This window comes from Primulina eburnea, chromosome 2 (assembly GCF_022965805.1).
Source record: "Primulina eburnea isolate SZY01 chromosome 2, ASM2296580v1, whole genome shotgun sequence".
NCBI lineage: Eukaryota > Viridiplantae > Streptophyta > Magnoliopsida > Lamiales > Gesneriaceae > Primulina > Primulina eburnea.
Genome location: NC_133102.1, coordinates 39,127,542 through 39,139,145, shown reverse-complemented (window position 1 = coordinate 39,139,145; position 11,604 = coordinate 39,127,542). Strand labels below are relative to the sequence as shown.

At 32.4% G+C, this 11,604-nt stretch overlaps 1 protein-coding gene across 4 annotated transcripts; it reads left to right on the top strand.

The window, feature by feature from the left end:
• The first annotated feature begins 280 nt into the window (after window positions 1–280).
• Window positions 281–11,206, top strand: LOC140823132 (peptidyl-tRNA hydrolase, mitochondrial). 4 transcript variants are annotated; one of them, XM_073184308.1, is made up of 9 exons: window positions 281–443; window positions 562–798; window positions 903–970; window positions 2,002–2,052; window positions 2,145–2,218; window positions 2,907–2,965; window positions 3,048–3,124; window positions 3,603–3,744; window positions 7,104–7,562. In XM_073184308.1, the coding sequence occupies exons 2-8, from the start codon at window positions 570–572 to the stop codon at window positions 3,732–3,734; spliced, it is 690 nt and encodes a 229-aa protein (XP_073040409.1). In that variant the 5' UTR covers window positions 281–443; window positions 562–569; the 3' UTR covers window positions 3,735–3,744; window positions 7,104–7,562. The 4 variants fall into 4 exon arrangements, with proteins under 4 accessions (XP_073040409.1, XP_073040410.1, XP_073040411.1 ...); XM_073184309.1 differs by lacking the exons at window positions 281–443; window positions 7,104–7,562 and adding an exon at window positions 10,947–11,206 and having other exon boundaries at window positions 453–798; XM_073184310.1 differs by lacking the exons at window positions 281–443; window positions 7,104–7,562 and adding an exon at window positions 6,680–6,996 and having other exon boundaries at window positions 453–798.
• The last annotated feature ends 398 nt before the right edge of the window (window positions 11,207–11,604 follow it).

Below are 11,604 nucleotides of genomic sequence, written 5' to 3'. Positions count from 1 at the left end.
ATTTGGGTAATCCATGAAAAAGTATTACTTTTTATGCTAAGAGTATTACTTTTTATGGTGAATATGGGTAGGGTTGACCCGTCTCACAGATTGAGATCCGTGAGACGGTCTCACATGAGACCTATTCTTCATTCTTAGTATTTTTCTCTCATTTCATAATATTTGAATGTTTAATTCTATAGTATCTATGAGTTATTTGTTTTCGAGAAAAATATCTCAATATCTAATTTATTTTTTATTTCATATTTATTATCTCACGCTGTATGCTATCATACGTGACACCACCAAGAAGAAGTGACTGCTGCACTTCTTTTATGATTCAACTATGTTCTTGGAGTTGGAAGTTCGTATATTTTGTTGTTTGTGCCTATGTAATAATTCAAGCTCTTTTATTTCATCTTCGGGTGGGACTTGGGAGTTCGCGTGATGATATTTATTTTGAGGTAATTCGATTGATTTCTCCAGGCCAAGCCCGTCTTTGTAGATGGCAATAGCAAAACCCCTAATTTTTGATTGTCAATCCCGCTTGCTTTTTACAGTTCAAAAATAATATACCTGCAGGAAAATTTATGAAATTGATGCGAGGCGTGATAATGCTCGTCAATAGATTTTCCAAACGTTTCTTTTGTGCTGCTGCGTTTTCTAACCCACGCCCATGGCTTTTCGTGGGATTGGGTAACACTGGAGATAAATATATGGGCACTAGACACAACGCCGGCTTTGAGCTAATCGATGCATTTGCTAAATCACAAGGGATTTCAATGGATGCCGTTCATTGCAAAGCTATCTTTGGGAAAGGTTCTGGCTAGTGTTCATTTTTCCGTTGTTTCTTACAGTTGTATTTTTTCTCTTTTGTGTACGTGTGTTTTTGGCTCAGTATAGTTTTTGGATGTTTCCTTCAGGTTTTGTTCACGGGGTTCCGGTTTTTTTGGCGAAGCCTCAGACTTACATGAATTTAAGCGGCGAATCTGTAAGCAGTTAACAGAGAACTTTTTTCGAGAATATGCGAGTGTGGACATTAAACTGTGACGTTAATTTCAGTTCTTGGTTGATTCATGACATTTGTTGCTGTGTAGCTTCCTATACCAAACAATTTTTTTTTTTTTTGCTTTGACTGGTGTAATTTTTAGTTCTGCAATTGTTTTAGAATTTGTAGAGATGAATCCATGTAATAAAGGTTTTTCTTAGATGCATATAAAATGTGTCAAATAACAGATGAATGCTTTTGTATCTGGAATGTGTTTAGTTATGGTGCTTTGGGTTGCATAAGTACTGACATGTGAAAAAATGTTAGAAATTGTATGTTATGCCCTGCTTTTTTTGTGATTCTACCAGACAGTGCAGGATTTACTTCATGTATAAAATTTCATCAATTTTTATTTGAGATAAGTGATCGCCTCCTCTGCCCTCGTTGGATTGCTCTTGGTATCCGATCATTCAGAAAATCCTCATTCCATGTGGCAGATGACTAGGATACTCATATTTAAGTTTTGGTGTGCCTGATAACCTCTAATTCATTTTTAAGTTAGTGTTGAATGATAGGACATGTGTTATTCCACTTACAAAATGATTTAGAGAAATATACCGTTTAAATTGAAAGCAAGTGTATGTATGTTGCCAACCATTAATGAACCAGTATCCTTCTGATCACGACCAATCTTTTTTTACCCTATGAACAATAAAACTTATCCAAGCGCCCAAGCAGGTGTGGTTGGATAGTTGCGTTTGGTGGTTCTCCAAATTTTCCCCTTTTATTTATCAACAACTTAGATGCATGTACATGATACTTTCTGAACAAGTTCATGATTTGTTTTGATAAAACATGTACATGTTTTCCACAGGTTTTTTTAGTAATGTGAGTTGGATGTTTAAATACGATGTCTGACAGATTTGATCCTCTACTATGCTTTTTGTATCAATAGTACAGTTCATACATATGATGTACGTTCCCCTCGCCCCCCGTCCTCTGAACTCCCTTAACAACATCTTTTTTTTTTGCAGAGCGGTCCTATGGCGGCTTATTATAAGCTTCCTCTCAATCGAGTTTTAGTGGTATCATTTTACTGACAATCTGAAGTTTCATACTAGTTGATTGGATTACTAATTAGGGTCTTAATCCGACGCTTTATGTTTTGTTGCTTTAGTTTCATGATGACATGGGTTTACCTTGTGGGGTACTCCGTCTTCACCCCAAGGGAAATCATGGAAGTCACAATGGGTACGAAAAAGAGCTTTCAATTTTTTTTTCAATTTCTAAGATAATGTAGATGGCATTACTGATCAAGGGGCTTGGTCCTTCACTTTGATGGGTTTGTGCTTTTTTTTTAAATTAATTTGATGTGATGAATTACATGGAGTTGATTTTATTTCAAGTTATAGATTTGTATAAAGGATATAAGTTTTATTCTAATGATGTTCAAATACTCTCAAACATAGCTTAAAAACAAACCATACTTGAGCTTCATGATCTAAACTGAGACTAGCTATTTCAATCATGGTATATGCTTGCTATTCTAATTACCGAGTGTATGCTAGCTATTCTAATTACGGAGTGTATGCTATCTCCTTGTAGAATTTGTGCATGTTTAATATAAATTCCAAATTGTGATTGATATGTGTATCAGTTTTTTATATTTTTTAAATTAATTTCTATTAAAGCATTTAAAAATTTAGAAGAAAACTTGAAAAGATTAACATGCAGGTTGAATTTGGACGCCCATAATTTCCCCTCCTTCATAAAATATCCATTTTATGTCCACCTAAAGTCTGAATAAATACAACAGTCATGCAGCAATATCTTAGTTACATGACTTTTTCCTTGCCACCATTGTCGATAGGATTTTTTTTGATGTGTATTTCTCTCTGCTGGATGAACTAAATTAACCTAAATTTTCTGAAATTTGTAGGCTGAAAAGTGTGATCTATCATTTTCGTGGGAATAAAGAATTTCCTAGGCTAAGAATTGGTTAGTTTGTGTCCTTACTTCAGATTTTGCGGTCAGCCATCAGTTTCACCGCAACTGACAAGATCATGTAAAAAATATTTAGGCATTGGGAGGCCTCCTGGTCAGATGGATCCAAAAGCATTCCTTCTTCAGAAATTCAACGCCAAAGCTCGTGAAAGGGTATATCACTCGGGCCGCTTCGTCTTGTTTTCAACAATTTCTTGCACCAAAATCTCTTATCTATGTGGCCATGCCTTTGGTGAATTTTTACGAATTTGCAGTTGACGAACAACATGTCTATAAATTCCTCAATCTCAAGTTTCCATTTATAGGTTAAGATTACTATGTGACTTGGTTTGACTCATAATCATATGCAAAATTTGTCTGACTGGTCTGACAGATGGAATCTTTTGTTCGTGGAGTAGTAGCATTTGGCTGTTCAAAATAACTTCAAATGAATGGAATCCTTGAGTAATATCTTGTTGATTATCGTGTAATTAATGAGTTAGACCACATATTGTTACGTGTTTACTTTAAAATTTCATCTTCCAGATTCATCCCTAGTGCTTGTATGTTTTTCCAGAAAATCCTAAAACTCATCACTTAACATTAATATAAAGCATAGCTTTACTAATATGCCGCCATTTGGGCCTGGCAGATTGATGTTGCATTAGAAGAGGGTGTTGATGTGCTGAAAGAAGTCTTGTCAAAAGGCTTGACAGAGAGTGCTAGATGTTTCAATAGGGAGCAGAAGTATAAACATCTAAGACTGCAGACTATGCCAGTATGACTCTATCCAGGTACTCTGAACATAACAATTTGGTCTATTTCATTTAACATGGTTCAGTTGTGCCGGAGCATCCACAGATGTTTGTGATTTAGTTTCCTTTCAACGACCTTTCTGAATAGAATGACTTGTGATGGTTTGATATCTCACTTCATGAGGTAGATTCTACATTGGATTAGGTTTGGCCAGACAAAAAAATATCACAATTTGATAGATATTTGTTAATTGCTATGTTCCCACTTACACCCTGTAAACAAGGTGACCAGAAACTTTTGTGCGGAAAAATACTCTCATTTCTGAATGATTACCTGTTGTACCATGTACATCTATACAAAAAAAGGCTGATCCAAAATAAGGCAAGTCTATAATCTGCTATGCTTGATTTTAGGAATGAAATATGTTTATTCTATAATAAATTCCCATTTTCTACACTCCCCTCAAGTGGCCCCTTCATGAAGACATTGGTGATCTGTCGTTTAGATTTGATGAATGGAATACAGAGTATTCCAGTCTACTTTTTCTTTGATAAAGAGTCCATCACTTCAATATGTGAACCGGGTTATTCACAATATTGATTGTCTATTTGTTATCACAAAATAGTTTCATTGGACCGTCCGAGTCTAGTTTCTAATCTTTGAGTACCAATTTCATTAGCAGAATCTCATAAACTCCATTGGCCAATGGCCACAACTCTTAATTCAGCCTCAACATTACTTCAGGCTACGACGTTCTGTTTTTGCTCCTCTAGGTGACGAGATTTCTCGAAGTAATTTACAATATCATGTAGCGAATCTTCTATCTGATATTGACCTCGCCCAATCTGCATCTGTAAAGACTTATCCTATAAACTAAGATAAAATGTTCTTCATATGATGAGTGCATGAATTGACTTACTACACTAACAAGCAAAGGCAATATCCAAGCACATATGCGAGGAATAAATAAGTTTCCTTATAAGTCACTGGTATCATCCTTTGTCGACCGGAATCCCTTTTGAATCTCCACTCAATTTCAGATTTAGGTCCATAGGAATATCCGGTGGACAACCACTCATCCATGTTTCTTCAAGAAGATATAGTATACTTCTTTGATGATACACATATATTTTTCCTCGACCTAACAACTCCATTCCCAAGAAATACCCAAATCTTTTGCCTCAAATTTTGACACAACACACCCTTTTAATCTTGCTATCTCAATAGCATCACTCCCTCTAAGAATAATATTATTAATATCATCCACATACACAATCAATATAGTTATCTTACCATCATAGTTATTTAGGGCTAGCACTAGGATACCCTGGAGCCTGGGGCGTAAGACAAGGCGCACGTTTTATCGAAGTAAACAAATTTTAAATAAATTTTAAAATTCAACATATATAAAGTGATTTATACTATAATATTATGTAAATTAAATATTTTTCAGAAAGATAGCAAACAACATAAATAAAAATCATGAATAGATAATATAGCGTAAATCATAATCAGGAAAAAATTTAATCATATAAAATTCATTTGTAAGCCATAAATTTATAGTTTATTAAGAAAAAAACTTCAAAAATATCTAAATAAAAAATTCCTCTTCATCCTCCTCAAATATATCATATCATCTTCCAAAACAATGGTGAGTTATGAGTGTAAAAGAAATTAGATCATTGAATGACAAAGACTTACGTTGTGATGGAAAAACATATTTGTGTCACAGTGACCTGTATTATTGACTTGTCCTTCTTCAAATATGTCTTCTAGTTTTTTTTGTTTTAGTGTTTCTTTTCTTTTTTTATTCAACTAAAAAATACCATTTGATTTATAATGGTGATACTTTACGGAGATGAAACATTGTAGATAATCATATTCAATAAAATGAGTGACAATAGGGAGGAGGGGGAGGGAGATTATAGTAAAAGTTTGCTTTTAATAACTATGCTTACCATCACTTATGTTTCTCGTAACATAACAAAATCACAATTTCAATATATGAAAGCAAATATATATATATGTAATTCATTAATTAATTTTAATATCAATTTCAATTTAATCTGTCAAACTAAACACACTATTATTTACCAAATTTCATTTTCTAATCCAAAAACCCATTTTCACTACTTACTTATTTTAGTTTTCTTATCTAAAAGCCCATTTTCACGTCTCGTGACATACTTATTATTTCATTTCAAATTCACCCCTTACAAAAAGTCAGTGTTACTATATCATATTCTAACAAGATAATATCTATACTCCAAATATTAGTAAATTATCAATCACCTGAGCAAAAATTGTATAATTTGTAATTTGATTCTTGATGTGAATCATGCTTTTTAAGAACAACAAAACTAAACATATATTTATTTTTCCAATATATTTTTAAAAAGTTAATTTTCTTGTATCGTAAATAAAAAAAGAAAACTCATTTCTCAAAAAACTATTTCAGAACTTAGGAAATAAAACCAATCATACCTTTAGTGTATGTGCTCTATTTGACAGTTCACCTCTACTTTACTTGAGGTTAATTACAAGTTTTCCTCCTTTTAATTTAACCGAATTAGCATTCACTTTGGCCAGTGGTTGATCGCTGAACCGAAATTGGCCTAACTTAAAGTCAAATTACAGGTTTCTGCTTTTTCATTACAAGCTATTTTATTTAGGGATAACTTTTGTCATAATCAGGCTGAATTTGGGACCTGCCTATGATTTTTCTTGGTTTTATTCTTTCTTCTTTTGTTGTTGTACCTCAATCCCAACTGTATGACATAAATTATGCTAGAGAAAAATAAATCAACCAAGTTTGTATTTAAAATAAATTCATGGCACACTACTGTAATTAATTTTTCTCTTGTTGGAATAAATTTCGATGTTAGACCTGTACCAGGCCTCTTGTAAATAAGTTAACTTGATTTAAGTTTGGCATTTGATTCTGCCTAATCTGCAAATATTGGCTTGCTTTAGGCTTCTTCGAAAAAAAAGTCAGGTCCGGCTGTTCGACAATTATGCATGAATGTTGGCTTTTATAGTGATGCTACTGCGATTGCTTCAAATATATGTAAGCTGCACATCGGCGAAATGGTTAAATTTGCTAAATAGGATGTTTGAGTAAGTGCTTGGGGCACATTGTTGGTGCTAACTTCTGAATTCATTTACCATTATAATCGCTCTGAAATAACCTGTCCGGATTCTTGTTCTTTTTCCTGGCATTTTAGTCCCTGGGCCATCGTTTTGTATTCTTTTGGGAATCGTTGCTTTGTAATTATAAAATGATTATGACATTGCAGCTAGTTATCATTCTCTCTTTGGATGATACGACTATTGCTTGGATTGCAATATTTCTCACTTGGATATCCGTTTTAAAATATCGATTCACTCAACATTTCAGTCTCCAATACTTGATATGACAAAGACCAAAAGTACAACCTTTTGCTCTGGTTAAGTACAATGGGAGACGACTACTCTTTTGGACTGCGATACTCAGATGCTTATCTTGCTTCTCTGCACCATCCGAAGTGCCGTCCTGATTATTATTCCAGTGGTCAAGATATATGGTATGAGAGATAATTTGGATTCTGATTATGTTATTTTGATGGGTTTTTTTTTATATTTTTTCCACAAGTAGAAAATTTGAGTTTCATATTTTTTTCAACTTGTCTTAATATATCTTAGAGATGTACAATAGAGATGACATACTTCTGGTGTTGTCCAGATATCAAGAATACTATACTAGCGTGAACAAGAGATATATACCTGTAAGATCATTTCTACATGTATTTTGCTCGAGTCTTGATATTGTAATAATGCTCCACACTAAGATAATACCCAATATTCCATTTTTATCGTAGTTCATATTTTCAGTATAATCCGTACTATCTGGCTCTTCTTGGAACTAGTCGACTGTTGCAACAACATCCTATAGTTATGGGGACGTAAACTATTGTTTGTAACTTTTTTTTTGTTCCTAGGGCCTGACAATGTTATCAACAAAGCCTTTCTTAATTTTGGGTCAAAAACATATGTGGTTTTTGCAAAATAGAAAAAAAAAATAAAAAAAAATAAAGAAACTTTGTAAAGGGTCAGAAAATACGTGTAATTTACTCTCTATATTTCTATTTTATAATATATATGTATTTTTTTAAGTCTTTAGTCCAAGTAATTTCTTTTCTAGCTATTGACAGTTCAGCAAATTCATTAATGATAATTATTTGCATCAACGAAGTCAGTAAAATTTAGGAAAACTTACACGTTCATCAGATTCAAAGGGTTACCAACGTTTAACTTTCAAAATTTTACTCTTTGAGTTTGTAGGACCTAGTGTTTTATCGTTTTACCAAAAGCAATAGTAAGTAGTAATGGTGAAACTCAAATTTTTTAAACCGACAGCAGCTTAGGCACCACGGTTCAATCGCTCTACCAAGCAGAGACAATTATTACACCCAACAGTATTTTAAAAAATTTGTGTCCAACTTCAGGAGGATGTAATCATTGCTGCGATTCGATTTAAATTCGAACTCAGGACATGGGATATGTGGGAAGGTTTCGAATAATGACTTGTTTGATGAACAACAATTTTTATAAAGACATATAATTTTGGAGCCAAAACAAATCAAAATGATTTATGAAATTATAATCTTGAATTTTCTTACACATAGTTTTCTCTTAATATATCACATTTTCGCTTGTAAATAAATCTCTTCACATACTTTAATTCCAACATGCTATTGATTCTAACGCTTTAATCAATTTCAAGCGGATTAAGGTAATGTTTAAAAAATGATTATGATTTTGTAAAATTTTCCAAATTCGTAAAGGAAAAGTCTATAATCGTTTTTTTAAGTATTTGTAAACACTAACTTAGTCATGCATGTGATAAATACCATTATCCATGTTTCGAATGAATGGTAAAGTTTAGTTTGAGATTGATATGTTTGCTTCACAAATATGGCAAAAACTTGTGTGAGACGGTCTCACGGGTCGTATTTGTGAGACGGATATCTTATTTGGGTCATCCATGAAAAAGTATTACTTTTTATGCTAAGAGTATTACCTTTTATTGTGAATATGGGTAGGGTTGACTCGTCTCACAGATTAAAATCTGTGAGACGGTCTCACATGAGACCCACTCCACAAATATCAATCGAGCTTAAATTCAAGCAGCTTCAATTACTATTTTAGTAATAATTGACTTTATATTGATTTATTTATTTTTTAAAAATATAGACTAAATTATATTTGATTATATGTGTATTGTTTATATTTTAAACTTGGATAAATATTTTTTTTATAATTTTTATATACATTTAAATTTTTAAAAATTTAAAATATATTATTTATTATAATATATTATTAATTATATAATATAAAGGTTTTTCAGTTCGATTATCTGTTCAACCGGTTCACTGGTTGAACTGTTTTCAAGATAAATTGATTCGATCATCGGTTCGATTATGAAAGAATTGGCTCCGAGGGGTGATGTTCATAGAAATACTCGAGCTACACGGTCGGGCTTTAATTTGTTTGAACATTTCATACAAAAAAATCTAATGGAGGAAAGTTGCACTATAAAACAGAAATCGCATTTCATTGTACGTGTATGTGTTTAGCGTAATATCACCATCTGCCATAAATCACACTACGTACTTTGATTGCTGCCGAACTCTTTCGCCGACTCGTTCTCTCCGCTCAGTCAATTATTCCGAATATGTTCATTTGAGGTACATTCTCCATGAATTCTTCTGGTTTCATACTTATTTTTGTGCATGTGTTATGCTTAGATTCGTGCATTCTGGCGCACATGGGGCGGGGCACACAATTAGAGTTTTAAAATTTTTATTGGGTCATCTGTGATGATAAAACACATGTCATTATCTTGAGAAACTAAGTGAGTTCGCATTATCTTCCAATATTCATCAAGATCTTCTTTAGAGAACACTGTGATTTTACTAAATGATGTCATTTGATTGTATAATGTTTAACGGAAAGAAATAACTTGTTCTAGTAACACTTGTTATGATCGAAAATATGTTTAGAAGTGGGTGAATAAATTTATCTCAACAATGTTACAAATATTTCGGTTGAGTTAGCAACATTGAAATGAAATTCTTGTCATCTAGGTTCTTAATAAGCTAACAGTAAGGACTGTGCGGAAATAGACAGACTGAAAATTTTTGAACAAAATTACTTATCAAAACTTAGTTGTGCTATCAAATGAGAGGTAAAAAAGATAAAGTGAAAAGTAAACTGACCCGAGTATTTTACTGGATTTTCGGATATTTCAATATCTTACGTTACATCTTCTTCTCCACGGAAAGATTGTAATAAAAAAAACTTTTAGTAATTACAAGCCATTTGATTGAATAACGTTTAACGGCCATAAATAACTTGTTCTAATACCACTTGTTAGGATCGAAAATATATTTAGAGAGAGGTGAATAAATTTATCTCAATAATGTTACAATATTTCGGTTGGGTTAGCAACATTGAAATGAAATTCTTGTTCGCTAAGTTTTTCATAAGTCAACAGTAAGGACTGTGCGGAAATAGACAGAGTGAAACTCTTTGAACAAAATGACTTATCAAAATTCAGTTGTGTTATCAAATCAGAGGTAAAGAAGATAAATTGAAAAGAAACTGGCACGAGTTTGTTTCTGGATATTCGAAGACTTCAATACTTATATGTCATCCCTTACTCCTCACGGAAGGATTGCACCAAAAGACTTTAGTAATTACAAGCAATTTGAAATCACCTATTTGAAGCTTGCCCAACTGATAGATTTATAGATTTTATCGTTCTTTATGACATATTCTGATAGTGGGCATGAATTATGACATTCTGTTTGAGAATAAGTGATTGTTAGTACACAAAAATTTATCCGATATTTCTGCTGGACTCTGATTCTCAATCACTAAATATACTGATATTCTTCTTCTGAGAATGTTTGGATTTGAGCTGACTGATCGACTGAAATAAACTATAAGTTTATCTTGGTAGTCAGTTGGACTTGTTTAGAAAACTTTTGCTTCAGAATATTCAGTTTTTTTCTAGATTCAGTTAAATTAGGCCATATAATTATATATTGGATCAGCAGTCTTCTTAAACCACCAAAACTAAAAAATTTATAACAAATGCTCGACCATCTATTTCACAATTTACGATGCATATTTCAATTTGGTCAGTTTTCTATTTTATAAGTTTTAACCAGCAGGAGTGTATTTATTTTGTATATAGGACTTTTGTGAATGCGTGAGAAGCTTAGGAGATCCTGAAGTTTGGTCCATCGTTGATAAAGAAATGAAGCCCGAACTCAAAAGCTAGCTATTTATTGCTTCACAGAATTTCACATAGCCGACTGTTTCTTCCTCAATTCTTTTGTGTACTTTATGCTTCAAACTTGAGTCATATAATTTATGGTCGTTTTGCAATAATGATTCATTTTTTGACTTTAGATTTATACAACATTCACTATTTTTAAGGTATTTGGAGGATTACATTACCTAAGCTTATTCCTTGGTTACTTTCAAGATCAAACAATTAAAGCTGTGTTTGTTTGGTTACAAATTCTGAAGTACTCGTGTCGTGTTTTGGAAGAATCTTGTCAGTTTTATCATTCAATTTGATGATAGGTTGTTTTTTCAAACATGGTTACTTTTCAATAGTTTTGATGAAAAATACGAATGAAGTATTCTAACTGAATACGGTAAAAAAAGACATAAAATTATTTTGGAATACATAGGGAATTTTATGGTATTGAAGGGGAATTTTATAGATATATAAGATAATATTACTAGAATTTATATCTTATTAATTTTATAAAATATCATAAATAAAACAAAATATTTAAAAATATAAATTTATTCCATTTATACAACAATTAGTATTCATGTGA